The sequence below is a fragment of the Sycon ciliatum genome, chromosome 2, assembly GCF_964019385.1.
Source record: "Sycon ciliatum chromosome 2, ocSycCili1.1, whole genome shotgun sequence".
NCBI classification, from domain to species: Eukaryota; Metazoa; Porifera; class Calcarea; order Leucosolenida; family Sycettidae; genus Sycon; species Sycon ciliatum.
This window is the reverse complement of record NC_088644.1, coordinates 24,783,877-24,802,682: the sequence shown is the minus strand read 5'-3', so window position 1 is coordinate 24,802,682 and position 18,806 is coordinate 24,783,877. Positions and strand designations below refer to the sequence as shown.

The following is an 18,806-nucleotide window of genomic DNA, read 5'->3' as shown; positions in this document are numbered from 1 at the left end:
ATACATTGGCAAGTTTTTGTGACTTCATCATGAATAATTCCGACACCATCGATAGTACTGGCAAAGTAACCTGTAGTAATGGCTAAACCCGTGTTCAGGGTGCCGTTGCTTTAGCTAGATGCCTGGTGGATTCTACAACTGGCAACTGGGAGGGAGTTGGAGAATGCCAAAGTAAGAAGGTCCTTGCTGATTCCTATTTGGGGAGATTGTATGTTGACATGTGGCAGGTATGCATTGTTTCACTGAACAGCAGATCCAGTGTTTGTTCTTGTGTGTTCGTATCTGTGTCTGTCTGTTCATGTGTGTTTGTGTGTGTCTGTGTGTTCATGTGTGTTTGTCTGTGTGTGTGTGTGTGTGTCTGTGTATCTGTGTGTATGTTTGTGTGTGTATGTTTGTGTGTGTATGTTTGTGTGTGTGCGTGTGTGTGTGCGTGTGTGTGTGTCTGTGTGTGCGTGTGTGTGTGTCTGTGTGTGTGTGTGTGCATGTGCGTGCAATTCATCTCTCCCAGCTTTGTGCAACAAGCCAAGCATCAGTGAGGGAGAAGTCAATGCAACAAAAGTGACTGTTTCTGGCTCCAGTGCTGAGTTGTACTCGACAGCTGTGTACAACTGTAACCAGGGGTACAGACTATCAAGTGGAGTGAGCAACACAAGATTGAACTGTACTGTTGTGAACGGAAGTGCTGACTTCTATTCAGCACCTACTTGTCAAGGTAAATTCCACTATATCACTAGGAATTTCAGTGTTTTACCTACATAAATCGGTGGATTTCCCATGTTTTAAAATATGTATGAATTACCGCCTCATATCTGGTAGCCATTACTTAAGTGTTCATGTGCTTGTGTGTTTGTGTGTTTTACCCATGTGTGTGCATGCATGTATGTTTGAGAGTGTGTGTGTGTGTGTGTGTGTGTGTGTGTGTGTGTGTGTGTGTGTGTATGCGTGCACGTGTGTGCATATGTGCATATGTGTGTGTGCGTGCGCGTGTGTGCATATGTGCATATATGTGTACATGTTTGTGTGTGTATTCATATGTGTGCGTGGTGTGTGTGTGTGTGTGTGTGTGTGTGTGTGTGTGTGTGTGTGTGTGTGTGTGTGTGTGTGTGTGCGTACATGTTCCCTGTTGCTTTCTCAGCTTGTCAAGTCGGTGGCAGTGGTCATAGGGTATCTTCTGTATCTGTTAGTGGCATTGTAACTTGTGATGCTGGGTACTACTACAATGGAATGCAGCCTGTTTGTGAAGATCATTTACTAACTTGGCAAAGCCTTGCATCTTGCCAGGGTATGTACATGTATCATTTAAATAGATTGAAACCTAAATTTTAGTAGCTGAAAAGTTAAAAGAGAATCATAAAATAACTACTACACAAGAGAGAGATTGCAAGCTTTGACTACTATAGTCATCAAGAGTATTTTATCCTAGCCATCTAGCCATCTAGGTTGTGTGTGTGTATAATCTGGGTCGTAATGATAAATGTGCAAAGTCATGATGTCTGTATTATTATTTTAAAGGGGAAGTTAAGGCAAAAATTAAAATTTCACCGGTTGTAGTCTTCGGGGTGCTGAGTCGAATGGTCTTGGTCCGAGGAAGCTGAGACGCTCCCTTCCTACTTGAATCCCAATCGAACTCGCGCACTTCCACCGAAACTGGGTGACTGCGCCCTACTAGATGGGGATTTGTATGCAAAATGTCACTAAAAGCGCCATTTCGTTCTTATAAAAGCACGGATGACCGCGATTGGCCCATATGTTGTAGTCTTTTGGACGCTGAGTCGACTGGTTTTGGTCCGAAAAGGCTGCGATGCAGCGTTCCTCCTTTATTCCCAATCGAACATGGTCGAACAAGTGGTCACGTGCTCCTGCGTACACCAGTCACCTGGTCACCGTGCCTGCAGGGTACAACTTACTAGCCTGTTTGACCTTTTTTGGGTGCAGTCCTGTCACTGGAGTTGAACTCGAGTTGAACCTTGGTGTGAAAGTTGTCGCCTGCTGGCGTGGTGACCAGGTGATTTGTGGCACCCAGGAGCACGTGACCGCTTCTGCAACCATGTTCGATTGGGAATAAAGGAGGAACGCTGCATCGCAGCCTTTTCGGACCAAAACCAGTCGACTCAGCGTCCAAAAGACTACAACATATGGGCCAATCGCGGCCATCCGTGCTTTTATAAGAACGAAATGGCGCTTTTAGTGACATTTTGCATACAAATCCCCATCTAGTAGGGCGCAGTCACCCAGTTTCGGTGGAAGTGCGCGAGTTCGATTGGGATTCAAGCAGGAAGGGAGGGTCTCAGCTTTCTCGGACCAAGACCATTCGACTCAGCACCCCGAAGACTACAACTGGTGAAATTTTAATTTTTGCCTTAACTTCCCCTTTAAGAAGAGGTTGGTGCGACTTCTTTTTGCTCTGGATGGCAGTCGTGAGTCAGTCAAGTGAGAATTCAAGTCGGCAGGGAAACCGCAAGCTCCCATGTAGGGAGCAACACACAATTCCCCATTATTATTTTATAAGAAGAAAAGAGGACCAGAAGAGCTACAAGTTACGCTATATTTTCCACTAACACCACCAGTTACTTTACAATCAGCTCATGCGATGACATGCCCCTCCTTATGTTTTTTCTACGAGCTGGAAGGCTGTTGGAGTGCGCATCCAAGATGTGCTAGAGCTGATTGCCAGTTAGGTGTAGAACGTCAGTACCATTGGTCAGTGTCGTGCAATGTTATCGCATGAGCTGATTGTAAAGTAACTGGTGGTGTTAGTGGAGAATATAGCGTAACTTGTACAAACTGCCACGCGTCTGTTAGCCATTTTGAAAGCGTTTCCACGTCACTGCATCCCTAGAGAGATGGGGAAATCCCTCGGTCAAATCTGTGCACGCGGCTATTGAGCGACATTTGCCGTGACTCGACTTTCGAGCTTCATAACTCTGGAACTGCACATCGGAGCGCTTCTGCGATTATTTCAAGGGACAGGTGGGAGTTTCCTCTTTGACCTACATTTTTTAGTTTTTGGAAATAACCCAGACATGACTGAGTTACGAGCGGTTGAAATTTAGAAAAGTTTTGATCCCAGGGGATTGAAAGTTGTACAGTCCATACACAAAGGGTTAACTTAATAGGATGCTAAGCTCCAGTCGTGTGTGTGTGTTCAAAACTCAACTGGACTTACCTATTGCATTCATATCATAATTCCGATCCATGTATGATGTGTGTAGATGCATGACTGTGTTAAATGACTGCATATGATGTCAATGATTGCGATGTTATATTTCTGTTTTTTTAATTTACACTTTTTGCCCCTTTACAGCCTGCAATATTCCACTAGGGAAGTTCATTGATTCGATTACTAGCAGTGGAGTCGTAACCTGTGTTATTGGTTATGAGAACACTCCTTCTCAGGCAGCCACCACATGTACCAATGCTGCTGGTGTGTGGCAGAATGCACCAACATGCACGAGTAAGTCTCTGGTAGCACGGCTTCGCTGTAATTGGATCTTGGTGGAACACTGTAGCCCTTATCTTTAGCAGGCATGCTATGCAGTCAATCCATTTATCTTGTATCAGCATCTCTGACCAGTGGTTGATTTTTTTGTCCGGAGTGAATAGAATCTGGAGAGTAGCAATCCATGAGTATTTACATTTTCAATTTGGCAAGCACCGCATGAGTACCTTGTCGTGGAGTGCACATGCAATGTTGAAGCAGGTCATCGTATGATATTACTTCGAGTATTCACATGAACAGTGCACTTGTGTCGAGAGTACATGATCCTAGGAGTGCGCAACTGCCCATGTAGCGGGCCGCAGTCTCTCGGAGGCAAGAATACACAAGGGGATACGAGAAATGTACACTATATGCTATACGCTATACGCTATACCCGTACTACCTCTATTCAGCATTGCACGCGCAAACTTCCAGCCAAAGTAGCCACACCAGCCCATAGGACTCTGGATATGAACTTTTGCCAGCGTAACCATTTCAACCTTACAGACTTAAACCCAGTTTGAAAACTCTCGTGTATTAACACAGTCCTGGTACTGGTGCATAAAACTCTCTTCTGTGTTTTTAAATACAAAAGCCTTGGTGAAGTGAAAATATCTGCTTTAGGCCGCACCTGTAGCAGTTTTCCTCTCCATGCTCTGTTAGATCACTACCTGTATGCGCCACATCTAACACCTTACTTCTACGCTGGTTGGTTGTGTTTATTTGAATTCGCAAACCGAACGGACTGAACATGTCCAATGACAAGGAAGCGAATGAAGTCCAAATAACCCAGGCATGGGAAACTCGGCAGCAGACACAGATGAAAAGAAAATATGGGAACAGAAGGCTCTCAGCAAAGGAAGAAGAGAAAAGAAGGAAAAGAAAAAATCGTGGTCACGGCGAGAAGAAAGCTTTTAGCAAAAAGAGAAAAGAAAGGATAAAGAGGTACCGTGAGTGCCATGCCGACGATTTGGGTAGGTCACGTGTACCCCACGGTACGAGCTTGAAGCTGAGAGTGATTTACACCTGCGCACAGTCATTCCGTGCATTCCGTCGGCAGGCCGGATCACCATTTTTATCAATTTCTGACTTTGGTCCTGAGGGAAAATAGTGGGGGAGATGACTGGAGAAGGCTCAAGAATCAACCAATCGAAAAGCCTAAAGCCAAGAAAAAACTTCGTATCACAAATACAAAAGAAAGAAAAAACTTCCTTTCAGGGAGTAGTAAAATACCTACTACTCACTGCATTCGACCTCACGGAGGCCCTCGGCACCGGAATGTCCACGGCGCGGTACGGCAGGAGCCACGGAATGAATTCACGCCCAAACTGTCCCTCACGTGAGCAAATCGCCATGGGTACTCACGGCACGGCACTCACGGTACCGTAGTGGAAATCAGCCCTTAGCACCATATTCGTCAACATGCGCTCTTCTTATCTATGTGCTAAGCTTTCACCTCATCCCGCCGCCCTTGCTGATTGGAAGCTGCGTTGCGTTGACCCTATATAGTTCACTGCTCAGTTTAGTTTAGTTGTCAGACCTACCACGCGACAAAACAGAGAATACATCATCGGAATACCACTCACGACAACAAGCACTGCTCTTGCTTAGTACATACGTAAGTTAGACCCTGAGCGTTGTGGTCAGAAGGAGAATGTGTTGTCTTTGCAGTTGTTTGGTACTGTTCGTCGTGAAGGTGCGAAATAGATCCCTTGATCTCTTGATATTTTCTCTCTTTTTCTTGTCACTACGTTTTTGTCACTCATTGGATTTCCGTGCTGTTTTCTTGACTCTTCACATTTTTTCGTGTCACTTCTACACATAATTGGAGTGATGTATCTCGTTTCCTTATAGTTGTAGTCTCTTAGCTTATTTCCATCATTCCCTGTAGTATTTTGTGAAGAAGGGAACGAAAACGTTCAATTCTTTTGACACATGTCCTAATTGGTAGGTGGTGATTCTTGCGTAGATGCGTGCGTAGACAACACATTATTTTTTCTGCCTCCGTCCTAGTTTCAAAGAATAATAATAATAAACAAGACAACAACTCGATCAGACCACCAGGTACAGCCAAACTGGTCATACTCAGACACCGAGCAAAGCAGAGCTCCGAGATGTTGCGCATCAACACATTGTTCAGCCATCATCACGGACCAGGAACTACAGCTTCCTGTTGTTCTAACGTAAAGAAAAAGAATGGCCGCGTTGAACTCCAAATGACGGCCAACATTATCACTCTTGTCAGCACCGTTACGGCTTGACCCGGTTTCGGTGGAGGAAGCAAACATTGCTTCGAACCGAGTGACGCCTTCTGGACGAAGAGTTTCTAACACTCCTCCGTGACTGTAACAATGCAGCAGTTGACGACGGTTCGGCCGCCGTCAACTATAGTGACGGAATCTGGAGACAGATACGCGGTCACTAAAGTTTCTAAACTACTTCGTAAAACATATCAGTGTCGAAAATGTTACTCTTGGCGACTACAACCACCCTGCAACAAATCCGACTCGAACGAGTCAACTCGAAACAAAGGACCGAAATGTCTAGCCAGAGCCAGGAAGGAAGAGCCTTGGCTTGGGCTTGAAACATTGCAAACTGTGTGCACGTACATTCGTACAATCATGCGCACATAAAAATACATCGATATGCATGAATGCATACAACAAAAAAAGAAACCGCTCAGCGCTCAAAACATCGGTCGGCGCTCAAAACATTGGTCGGTTGGGTTACCCGAAATCAAAGACTTATTCGGTGTGGCCTTTAAAAGTTGTTTCTTTTGCTGATCCTCTAATGCAGTTAAAACATGTCAAATCTCTGCACCTGCGAATGGCAATGCCAGTCCACTTCCTCCTACTATTAACTACAACCAACAAGTAAATTACTCCTGCCACACCGGATTCCGTCTGGTTGGAGAGAAAAGCTCTGAGTGCGATGCCAGTGGAAGTCTGACAACTGCACAGCCTGTTTGCCAAGGTGAGTGTCATCAGTTGACTGTCATTAGTTGTGGCGGTGCCGCAGAGTTTATGCCATCACAATTTCAAGTCATTTCATTTTTTCATTTCATTATGTTTCATTGATTTTCAAAGGCAAATAGATCCCTATCACGGAAATCGCAAGGGCGAAAAATACATGTACCGTATTACCTCTAATATAAGCACAGTCTCCAATAATAGCACGTCTCCAATAATAGACCACCTTGGGGCAGCATTCAAAAAATAAAGTGCCCAGTCTCCATTATAAGCACACTGTGTAAATTCATTATCTGTACCGGCGAAAAAACCCTGAAATGTGTGTGTCATACATGAATTTGGCATGGCAACATGCCTCTGAAATGAGGTTGAAATAATAATGGAACAGTCTCCAATAAAGGAACGTCTCCATTAATAGCACGGGGCGGAGGTACATTGAAAAAATAAAGGACCGTGCTTATATTAGAGATAATACGGTATGTGAAAATGGAAATGTTGGTGGAGAGATCTAAAGGAAGGAAATACATTTGAGAACAACCCTTGCATGACAAGTGGGAAATGACTGAGGCAAAGTAGGTGATTTTTTCTGTAGTCTGAAAGTGAAGAAGCTGACGAATTTCAAGTCCTACACGCAATACAGTATTGTGCTGCCATTGTGGAGAAATTGTTGATGCATGCCCTCTTGCTCCTGTGCCTAATCTATGTGAGTTCGTGTCCAAAATGTTCTTGTTTGCTTACCAGTGACTATGACCTATTCACTCTGGAAACATTCTAGTGCAGCTGAATCGTGTGGGAGTCAGTCTAATCGTTTGGTCATTGGCTATAGGCTATTGGTTATTGTGCTAGTATGCAGCAGTACCACTCCACTTGTCAGTCCAGTGCACACTAGTTTAGTGCTCACAAGTGCGGTGCATAGTAGTGGATGCACGCGGGGAAAAGTGCAAGGCTCAGCGGGACCTCTGGCGTGCAGTGTTTATTCAAACTTTGTAGTTGAAAATCTGTGTCATGGCTAGGCTACTGTTCTGCCAGGGTGCAGCAATTATCCGAATTGTAGAACCTTTTTCTACAACATATGGATATGCACAACAAGGTGTAGAATATTTGGACTCTTATTGCTTTTGGTACTATGGTATCATGTTATCTCCTAGATGCTGCGCTGCTCCCCAATACACATACACGTTCGCACGCACGCACGCACACATGCACACACACACACACACACACACACACACACACACACACACACACACACACACACACACACACACACACACATGCACACACACACACACACACACACACACACACACACACACACACACACACACACGTGTGCGCGAATGCACACACACACACAATTGTTGCATTGATCTGTTTCTCTCTTGGTTGTAGCGAGTACGTGTGCTTTCCGAATTAGGGCTGCTTGTACGACTTGTTGATGGGCTTAGGTTGAATCTGTCCTTTTGTTCCTTGTGTTTCTTGTGTATCTCATGGAAAGATATCAATGAATGTGATAACACTACTCTCCATGATTGCCACCATGATGCCTTGTGTACTGACACTCCAGGAAGTTTTGGGTGTTCGTGTAACAGTGGCTACACTGGAAATGGGACCTATTGCACAAGTGAGTTGCTTTGTAATTAGGATCCTGTTTTTACCAGAAGCGCTCAGTACCAGTACTCATTCTTACTAGCACTTAGTAAGGAGCACCAAACATATGTTTTGTGGAAACCCGGCTGATAACAACATTAACAAGAATGCATAACAAGAATACATGACCAAGAGTTTGCAGCTCGTCGATCTCTCAACTCACAGTGCGATATTTTGTGGCATCAGTCTTTGGCCGCCATGTGGCTCACTGATGCCATCATTTACAGTGTTGTTGTTGACTTATATTTTACTTCACCAATTTCACGGGCATGATTGCCTTCTCACCGTCCCAGTGCTGCTCAATGAAATCCAGTCACGTCACTCAAGTACACGCTGGGTGTTGCGCAGCCGTAAGCCTGCCGACATTGGGCTGCGCAATGGTGCAAGGCACAAACTTGAGTAACCCGACTGGATTTCATTGAGCAGGACTGAAGTACAGAACGCGTATACAAAGCAGCTACTGTAGCCGAAGCTGAACAACAGTCTGTAGAGAAACGTGTGTGCAAAGCAGCTACTGTAACCGAAGCTGAACAACAGTCTGTAGAGCCCATTCAACAGATATGACAAGTGCAGAAAAAGATTCACACACTTGACCCTGCTCTCGTAAAATGATCCAATACAACTTCTGCCATAGATGAGTCCATCACAGCTTTGGATATGAGTTGCACACTCTTGGTTACATACTCTTGTTTATGGTGACTTCACTGGAGGAAATCTCATATTTTGAATAAATGACAAGGGTACTATAGAAACGCAATAAATAGGACCAGCTGGCTTAACATACCACAAATGCTATTATTGAATCTAGAACAGAAAGATGAAGAACTCTTGATGCAAAATAAAAAAGACCAAAGAACTACAAGTTACGCTATAATGTCCACTAACACCACCAGTTACTAAACAATCCGCTCATGCGATAACATTGCACGACACTGACCGACGGTACTGACGTTTTACAACCAACTGGCTAACAGATCCATTTTTGTAAAGTTCAAAGTGATGTAAATCACTTTCCAACTGTTTAACCCACAATCTCACCTTCTCATAAATTTATCTCTTATTGGCGATGGTGCCATCGTGAGAATAAAGAATTCAAACAGCTTTAACACATCTTGGATGCGCACTCCAACAACCTCCCAATTTGGAAAGTTCTAACATAGGAGGGGAAGGTGAGCGCAACCAAGACAAGATCGAGCTGAAAGTCTCAGCTGTGAAGGACATTGGCGGATGTACATGCTTGAGACTTTCAGCTTTTTCTTTTATAAAAATGTATCCTTGACTCTCCATCCGAGTCAACTCTTGATGCTTTATTGAATTTGTTTTTAGTTTTAGCTTTAGTTTTCATTTTCATTTCTCTTGGTCCAATAAGACATGGAACATTTCTTCACATTCAAATTAACTTGCTTTCTTCTCCGGTAGATATCAACGAATGCGTAAGTGGACATGAATGCGACACGAATGCAAACTGTACGGATATGATTGGTACTTATCGTTGTGACTGTGTTGTTGGCTACAATGGCACTGGACGCTCTTGTACAAGTAAGTCCCTGCAACAAGTACATGCAGTAAGCTTTCTTAATGAAGTTCTCAGTGATGTATGGCTATTGTACACAATAACTTGCTGAATGGAAAAAGGTAATCACAATAGGTCTCTCTCATGTAGATCATGTAGGTATTGTATTCGGTCCTAAATGTTGAACCACGAGTACATGTACATATTCGTGAATGTGCAATTCCGTTTGGGAAGGGGATTTTTGTTGCTTTTGAGAATCGTTTGAGCAGCAATCTGCAACTACAACATTGCACTGCAATACGACCGGTAAAATTAGCCCTTGCTTTATCTTCTCAAAATCACACAAAGAACAAATTGCTCTGTCGTGAGCCAATACGCGGAGTTGCAACTGTCCTATCTTCTCCGGCGAATAACTCAGTATTCTTAGCACCCTTGGAGAGTATTGATAAAAGAAAGAAGATAAGCCCAACCTCACTACCAAGAGTGCTTCGAAACTAGCGATTCGGCCCGGAGGCTGTGCTCCAGCTACTGACTCATGGGGAAGATCGATCGTCTTCAGTCGCTTTACTCTCCTTGCTCGCCATGATTGAGCTCGATTGTTTGCAGAGAGTCCTGGCAGTCAGGTGACAGAAAATGGAACCCCATGTCGACACTCTGGTATAGATATACGTAGGAGTGTCCTGGTGATGTCATAATTCCGTACACCTGTCTGGTAGTGAATCCAACGCAGCAATCATTCAAAACTAACTATGATAGATTGCATTTTGCTTCTACAGTTGTGACCTGCCAGAAGCCTGCTCCACCACGCAGTTCGACTGTGTCTCCTGGAACATTCACATATAACCAGCGACTGAACTTTTCATGCCAGATTGGCTACACTCTGCAAGGATCTGACCATGTTCTCTGTCAGGACAATGGGCAACCAACGAATTATTCAACGACTACATGCGCTGGTGAGTTGCCATATTTATTTCCTTTCCAATCAATGTTTCTTTACTTGTTCTATGTGATTAGCACTCCCTGCTCATACTAGTTGATTGTGACTACTGCCTCATGCTGCTTATGGACATCATACTGTACAGCAGATATGCATAGGAACCCTGTGGAGTTCTAAGAAAAGGAGGTAGTTGTCAAAAAACCTGCCATCTTGACGCTTTGTCATACATACACCGCGGAATCACCCAGTGACTCCCCTCGTAGTCCAAGAAGTTCATGATGATGCACATCACACGGCTGGTGGTAGATCAAGTAAAGTTCAAAATACACCTAAACACCTAAAACCTGTTAAGCAGTGTGCAGATGACTATGAATGATGTATCCTTGAGACGCGTACATGTTTAGTTAATGCAGTCCTATTTATTAGTTGCATGAAATTTAGCATTATTTGTTTGTGGGGAGTTTTATTCAACTGTACTCTTACCCCAATCGGTCCACAATCACTATGTACTGCGTTATGCACTGCAGATGACGATGAATGTGCCCTTAAGACACACGCATGCTCAGTTAATGCAGCGTGTAGCAACAATGATGGCTCCTATGCATGTGCATGCAATCCTGGCTATACTGGAAATGGTACCAACTGTCAAGGTGAGTGTCTTGAAGCTACAGTCCAATCAGAAATAATCGAGCCCAGTGCTTGCGCTTGTGTTAAACCTGGTTTGGGTCGAAACTAGGCTTACATCTCCAAGTATAATTCAGCCATGCCCAAAAATGGGCCTTTGACCAGCATACAAGTAGCTCCTGGTGTCCATTACTCCTTATGTATTTGATGAGGAGTTCTAGCAGTGATTTCCTGCCAATAACTGTATAGTGGTCACTTTCACTCAGTATCTAATACTATCTATCTGCATTCAGATCATCATTTGTTTGTATTTGTTCTTTGTTTGACTTATTGCCGTAAAATGATTGCTGTAAAATCACTAGTGTTTTTAATTGATGTTCCTGTGTGTGCTGTCTGTGAAATGTTGCTCAGACATTGATGAATGCAGCAGTAACCCCTGCCAAAATGGGACTTGTCACAATCTGGTTGACCTGTACCAGTGTAGATGTCATCCTGGATTCGCTGGGACGGAATGTCAAACAAGTAGGTCTTTGTTGCGTAGCTCTTTTGCTTTCTACAGTTGTACTTAAGACCTAGAAGTCACGTCAGTGATCGAGCACCAGTTGTTTCATTCTGGGATCGAGCAGCCACACATGCCACTTTAGGGCTGTGTTGGGGCTTATTTGCATGAGGTTTCACCCTGAGAATTCTACCATACCTTAAAATTACTGGATAAGCTGAAGCAATTATGATTGTGATTACACGTACAGTCAAATCTCTTTGGGACACACCAGCAGACAGATGGTATATGTTCGGAATAATGGAATATCAAAATCTAGCATTTTTTCTGGGATCAAGTCCTCCCTGGGCCGGTGGCCTCCATGTTGACCGGTTGCGATGTGGTTCAGTTTAGCCTTGGCGTATCTCCAGCGATACGTGCCCTGCTTTTGACTGATTCATTGCCTTTATTTCCTCACTAGATATTGATGAATGTGCAAACTCGCTTTGTCAAAACGGTGCGACATGTCAGGATGGCATCAATCAGTATACTTGTACTTGCTTGCCGGGATACACCTCAACATTCTGCCAGACTGGTTAGTTTCACGCTGTATCTAATCATTTGTCTTATGAAGTAAGAATATTACATTGCCAATTCAGTGGGTTAGACCGATATACCACATTTGCTTCAATGCCGTTCCTTCCGTGTGCAGATATTGATGAATGTTCGACATCACCTTGTCTGAACGGTGCCACTTGTGCAGACCGTGTGAACAGCTACAGTTGCACTTGTGCAACGGGCTATCAAGGCACTACGTGTGACATAAGTAAGACACCTAGATTGTGTTTCACTTGTGTGGAATGTTTGATGCAAGTACACTGCAGCGTCCATTTGACATGGGAGAGATTTAAAGAGCACCCTGTCTTTTCTGCTCTCATACGTTGTGAGAGGAATCAACAATTGCCTCCAGATACAATATCAAATCTCACCAACACATTGTCCCAAGTACGAGCACAGTACTTGTCATGATCCAGTTTCCCCATAATTCTGTCCCCTGAACAGGTTCATTCTGCACACTACATTGTAGCTACTAATACTTTGAAATGAAGAACTTGAAACAGCTTCCAGATATAGCACTTCCTTCATCCTCTTTTCCCTTTTTCACTAAATTTATTTTGATCGTTGGTTGGCTTTTTTATGCAGTGTGGTAGGGCCTAGGCATTTGTGTTCCCTTCTATATACAGTGTATATTCTAACATAATATTATGTAACTGTCTTCCACCAAGCTTATCCCTATTGTGCTCTTCTCATCCCTAGACATAAATGAATGTGCACCAAACCCCTGTGGGAATGGTGGCACATGCTCTGATGGAGTCGCAAACTACTCATGTGCATGTAACCCCGGTTACACTGGAAGGAACTGTTCGGTTGGTAAGTTAAGAGGGAAATCAGATCTATTGATGAGTTGATAAACAGGGTGAAAGCTGCTGCTTACCCTTCTGGCTGTTGGCTAATATCAACTCCTATTTAAATTCCTCTACTGCTATCACAGACATTGATGAATGTGCCAGCAATCCCTGCCAGAATGGTGCCAGCTGTACCCAAGGAGTGAATCTATACACCTGTGCATGTGTTGTTGGCTACACTGGGCTCAACTGTGAAAATGGTAAGTCCTAGTTTGTACAAATGCAAATGGAAACCCATACCGGTATGCATATTAAGCGTGGAATCATCATATTAAACCAGTGACAAGTCTCTCTTTTGCTCATCTACTGAAGCTGTGTGTTGCTTGTTTGGAGAAGTAACGTTTCTCCGCGCTCTCCTTCGGGGGAGAGTGAGCAGGGGATAGTGAACAGTTTTTTTTTTTCCTGGAACATTCACATATAACCAGCGACTGAACTTTTCATGCCAGATTGGCTACACTCTGCAAGGATCTGACCATGTTCTCTGTCAGGACAATGGGCAACCAACGAATTATTCAACGACTACATGCGCTGGTGAGTTGCCATATTTATTTCCTTTCCAATCAATGTTTCTTTACTTGTTCTATGTGATTAGCACTCCCTGCTCATACTAGTTGATTGTGACTACTGCCTCATGCTGCTTATGGACATCATACTGTACAGCAGATATGCATAGGAACCCTGTGGAGTTCTAAGAAAAGGAGGTAGTTGTCAAAAAACCTGCCATCTTGACGCTTTGTCATACATACACCGCGGAATCACCCAGTGACTCCCCTCGTAGTCCAAGAAGTTCATGATGATGCACATCACACGGCTGGTGGTAGATCAAGTAAAGTTCAAAATACACCTAAACACCTAAAACCTGTTAAGCAGTGTGCAGATGACTATGAATGATGTATCCTTGAGACGCGTACATGTTTAGTTAATGCAGTCCTATTTATTAGTTGCATGAAATTTAGCATTATTTGTTTGTGGGGAGTTTTATTCAACTGTACTCTTACCCCAATCGGTCCACAATCACTATGTACTGCGTTATGCACTGCAGATGACGATGAATGTGCCCTTAAGACACACGCATGCTCAGTTAATGCAGCGTGTAGCAACAATGATGGCTCCTATGCATGTGCATGCAATCCTGGCTATACTGGAAATGGTACCAACTGTCAAGGTGAGTGTCTTGAAGCTACAGTCCAATCAGAAATAATCGAGCCCAGTGCTTGCGCTTGTGTTAAACCTGGTTTGGGTCGAAACTAGGCTTACATCTCCAAGTATAATTCAGCCATGCCCAAAAATGGGCCTTTGACCAGCATACAAGTAGCTCCTGGTGTCCATTACTCCTTATGTATTTGATGAGGAGTTCTAGCAGTGATTTCCTGCCAATAACTGTATAGTGGTCACTTTCACTCAGTATCTAATACTATCTATCTGCATTCAGATCATCATTTGTTTGTATTTGTTCTTTGTTTGACTTATTGCCGTAAAATGATTGCTGTAAAATCACTAGTGTTTTTAATTGATGTTCCTGTGTGTGCTGTCTGTGAAATGTTGCTCAGACATTGATGAATGCAGCAGTAACCCCTGCCAAAATGGGACTTGTCACAATCTGGTTGACCTGTACCAGTGTAGATGTCATCCTGGATTCGCTGGGACGGAATGTCAAACAAGTAGGTCTTTGTTGCGTAGCTCTTTTGCTTTCTACAGTTGTACTTAAGACCTAGAAGTCACGTCAGTGATCGAGCACCAGTTGTTTCATTCTGGGATCGAGCAGCCACACATGCCACTTTAGGGCTGTGTTGGGGCTTATTTGCATGAGGTTTCACCCTGAGAATTCTACCATACCTTAAAATTACTGGATAAGCTGAAGCAATTATGATTGTGATTACACGTACAGTCAAATCTCTTTGGGACACACCAGCAGACAGATGGTATATGTTCGGAATAATGGAATATCAAAATCTAGCATTTTTTCTGGGATCAAGTCCTCCCTGGGCCGGTGGCCTCCATGTTGACCGGTTGCGATGTGGTTCAGTTTAGCCTTGGCGTATCTCCAGCGATACGTGCCCTGCTTTTGACTGATTCATTGCCTTTATTTCCTCACTAGATATTGATGAATGTGCAAACTCGCTTTGTCAAAACGGTGCGACATGTCAGGATGGCATCAATCAGTATACTTGTACTTGCTTGCCGGGATACACCTCAACATTCTGCCAGACTGGTTAGTTTCACGCTGTATCTAATCATTTGTCTTATGAAGTAAGAATATTACATTGCCAATTCAGTGGGTTAGACCGATATACCACATTTGCTTCAATGCCGTTCCTTCCGTGTGCAGATATTGATGAATGTTCGACATCACCTTGTCTGAACGGTGCCACTTGTGCAGACCGTGTGAACAGCTACAGTTGCACTTGTGCAACGGGCTATCAAGGCACTACGTGTGACATAAGTAAGACACCTAGATTGTGTTTCACTTGTGTGGAATGTTTGATGCAAGTACACTGCAGCGTCCATTTGACATGGGAGAGATTTAAAGAGCACCCTGTCTTTTCTGCTCTCATACGTTGTGAGAGGAATCAACAATTGCCTCCAGATACAATATCAAATCTCACCAACACATTGTCCCAAGTACGAGCACAGTACTTGTCATGATCCAGTTTCCCCATAATTCTGTCCCCTGAACAGGTTCATTCTGCACACTACATTGTAGCTACTAATACTTTGAAATGAAGAACTTGAAACAGCTTCCAGATATAGCACTTCCTTCATCCTCTTTTCCCTTTTTCACTAAATTTATTTTGATCGTTGGTTGGCTTTTTTATGCAGTGTGGTAGGGCCTAGGCATTTGTGTTCCCTTCTATATACAGTGTATATTCTAACATAATATTATGTAACTGTCTTCCACCAAGCTTATCCCTATTGTGCTCTTCTCATCCCTAGACATAAATGAATGTGCACCAAACCCCTGTGGGAATGGTGGCACATGCTCTGATGGAGTCGCAAACTACTCATGTGCATGTAACCCCGGTTACACTGGAAGGAACTGTTCGGTTGGTAAGTTAAGAGGGAAATCAGATCTATTGATGAGTTGATAAACAGGGTGAAAGCTGCTGCTTACCCTTCTGGCTGTTGGCTAATATCAACTCCTATTTAAATTCCTCTACTGCTATCACAGACATTGATGAATGTGCCAGCAATCCCTGCCAGAATGGTGCCAGCTGTACCCAAGGAGTGAATCTATACACCTGTGCATGTGTTGTTGGCTACACTGGGCTCAACTGTGAAAATGGTAAGTCCTAGTTTGTACAAATGCAAATGGAAACCCATACCGGTATGCATATTAAGCGTGGAATCATCATATTAAACCAGTGACAAGTCTCTCTTTTGCTCATCTACTGAAGCTGTGTGTTGCTTGTTTGGAGAAGTAACGTTTCTCCGCGCTCTCCTTCGGGGGAGAGTGAGCAGGGGATAGTGAACAGTTTTTAGCAAATGAAGTGAAGAAGGGAATGGAGCGAGGGATGAGAGCGCACGGACGGCCAGTGTCACTGTGGAGTCGCAACTTGCAGCTGTTCGGGTTGTTGGTACGAGCTCCGTCAACGCGGGCATGGAGCTGATGCGAGCGCGTTGCCGAGGTTGCGCTGGCTAGTTGGCGGCGGCTAGCCGAGATCGACGACATGTACGGCCTCAGTAACGGAGCTGCCACCCCAACACTGGCAATGCAACGGCTGCAGAATCTTGGGATGTTTGAGTCTGCCTTGTTCGTTCTGCCAATGTGCCATGGAAGTAATGTCTTCTCCCTGAATGTTCGAAACCTTTTTGCAAATAATTGTCTGTACAATACATGTAACATGTGGAAATGAGTTTAACTCATCTTGTGTAGCTTTCGACTACGTTATTCTCGGCTGTATATCATGTATACTCGTATTAGGTCGCTCCGCCACTACATATACGTACCGTCAGCCGTCAGCTCGCGCCTTCCCCTCCTATGTCATAATGACTTAGAATCTTCCAAGTTGGAAGGCTGTTGGAGTGCGCATCCAAGATGTGCTAGAGCTGATAGCCAGTTAGTTGTAGAACACTGATGAGTATCGTCGGTCAGTGTAGTGCAATGTTATCGCATGAGCTGATTGTTAAGTAGCTGGTAGCAGGATCAAGGGATGTTACTTCCAGTCAAAAGACCCTGGATAAGGAGACCACCTGTACATAGCGACCACATTTTGGAGGTCCCTTGAGCGGTCCCCTAGGACAGGTTTCACTGTATTTATAATGTACTGGTATGTATATCTATAGGAACTCGTTTTCGTGTCGACACTTTGAAACAAGTTCTGAGTGCTTGCTTAGGCAGGATGGGGAGCCTAGGTTTTTTAATTTATTTTTTACTATGTTCACAGCTGTGCAGTGTTTATTCAAACTTTGTAGTTGAAAATCTGTGTCATGGCTAGGCTACTTTTCTGTTTTTTTGTACTTCGAAGTAAAAGGTATTCTGTTTCCAATACATCACACCACCACATTCTGTTTCCTATCTCTTCTAAGATATTGATGAATGCTCAAGCTCACCATGCCAGAATGGTGGAACCTGTATTGACAATGTAAACTCATATTCTTGCAACTGCAACAGAAACTATGAAGGCACTAACTGTCAGAACCGTAAGTGGTACTTCCTGGAGTAACATTTCAGTATGCCCTAGCCTTGTTTTACTTACCTCATTGTTGCCATGCGAAGTGGAATATATTGTCAGCCTTTGACCTGGATACTTGGTTTCGCTTGTTGTTCTTCAGTTCGGCCGTGCCCAGCACTTCACAAGAGAGCTTCAGACAACGTAAATTGTGTCACCTGCTCCTGCGATGCAAGAGGTACAACAAGCTGCTCAGTGACCACGGGCACTTGCACATGCAAATCCAATGTTCAAGGAGATGACTGCAATCAGTGTGCCAGTGGGTATTATACAGCAAAGTTCAGTGATTTCAGTACATGCACCTTATGTCCATGCCAAGCTGGTCGTACTCTTGGCATGTGCAACTCAACTTCAGGTGAATGTAGCTGCACAGCTGCTTATTCTGGCCTAACCTGTAGCAGCTGCAATCGAGGATACTATGCTGACAATGGAGGTTGCTCCCTGTGCTCATGTGATAGCAGTGGATCATTGAGTGATACATGTGATAGGGCAACAGGGCAATGTAGTTGCAAGAGACTAAGCACTGGCCGTCAGTGTGACAGTTGTCAATCAGGCTCGTTTCTTCCTTCTTCTACCACATGCCTCAACATCAACTCAGCCCAGCGTTGCCAGGGTAAGTAATCTTTCGGAACTTTGCAATCCTCACTCTCTGTTTTCTTACCCTAATGCGAGAGCTTCGAAATGTAGGCTAAGATGAGATGCACGACTGAAGTTCTTGCAAAGGATTCCTAGTTTGTCCTTCACTCAGAACTGACAACGCGAAGATGCTTGCGCTAGTACAGTGATCAATTGCAGTGCACGAAAAGTAGTTGAATGACTCCTTACTCATACGCTGGTCGATTCACGGAGTCAAAGGCGCAGGGGCGATTGTGAGTTTTTTATTCGTGCAGCTAACACTCCAGAAGAGACGATACTGAAGATCTGAACCTGTTCTTTTTACTTCAAAGCGGAACCAGTATTTATAAAACTCGTTCAGAGTTGCAATGTCTTGGGAGTGGGTTTGTCCATGCAAGTATTTTGT

The 18,806-nt window shown here is 43.9% G+C and overlaps 2 protein-coding genes across 2 annotated transcripts in view; both read left to right on the top strand.

Annotated features, from left to right (window-relative positions):
* Positions 1-13,326, top strand: part of LOC135810454 (fibrillin-2-like) — a 159,025-nt gene extending 145,699 nt beyond the window's left edge. The window contains exons 33-45 of the mRNA XM_065323947.1: positions 509-712; positions 1,136-1,282; positions 3,305-3,454; positions 6,275-6,451; positions 7,946-8,071; positions 9,517-9,636; positions 10,387-10,563; positions 11,075-11,197; positions 11,583-11,693; positions 12,131-12,244; positions 12,362-12,475; positions 12,967-13,080; positions 13,202-13,326. Of these exons, the coding sequence (XP_065180019.1) occupies positions 509-712; positions 1,136-1,282; positions 3,305-3,454; positions 6,275-6,451; positions 7,946-8,071; positions 9,517-9,636; positions 10,387-10,563; positions 11,075-11,197; positions 11,583-11,693; positions 12,131-12,244; positions 12,362-12,475; positions 12,967-13,080; positions 13,202-13,326 (1,802 nt within the window). The remainder of the gene's footprint in view (positions 1-508; positions 713-1,135; positions 1,283-3,304; positions 3,455-6,274; positions 6,452-7,945; positions 8,072-9,516; positions 9,637-10,386; positions 10,564-11,074; positions 11,198-11,582; positions 11,694-12,130; positions 12,245-12,361; positions 12,476-12,966; positions 13,081-13,201) is intronic.
* A 187-nt stretch (positions 13,327-13,513) lies between these two features.
* LOC135810453 (uncharacterized) overlaps positions 13,514-18,806 on the top strand; it is a gene marked incomplete at its 5' end in the record, with an annotated part of 60,845 nt that continues 55,552 nt past the window's right edge. Inside the window, 9 exons of the mRNA XM_065323946.1 lie at positions 13,514-13,646; positions 14,158-14,280; positions 14,666-14,776; positions 15,214-15,327; positions 15,445-15,558; positions 16,050-16,163; positions 16,285-16,398; positions 17,643-17,756; positions 17,889-18,398. Of these exons, the coding sequence (XP_065180018.1) occupies positions 13,514-13,646; positions 14,158-14,280; positions 14,666-14,776; positions 15,214-15,327; positions 15,445-15,558; positions 16,050-16,163; positions 16,285-16,398; positions 17,643-17,756; positions 17,889-18,398 (1,447 nt within the window). The remainder of the gene's footprint in view (positions 13,647-14,157; positions 14,281-14,665; positions 14,777-15,213; positions 15,328-15,444; positions 15,559-16,049; positions 16,164-16,284; positions 16,399-17,642; positions 17,757-17,888; positions 18,399-18,806) is intronic.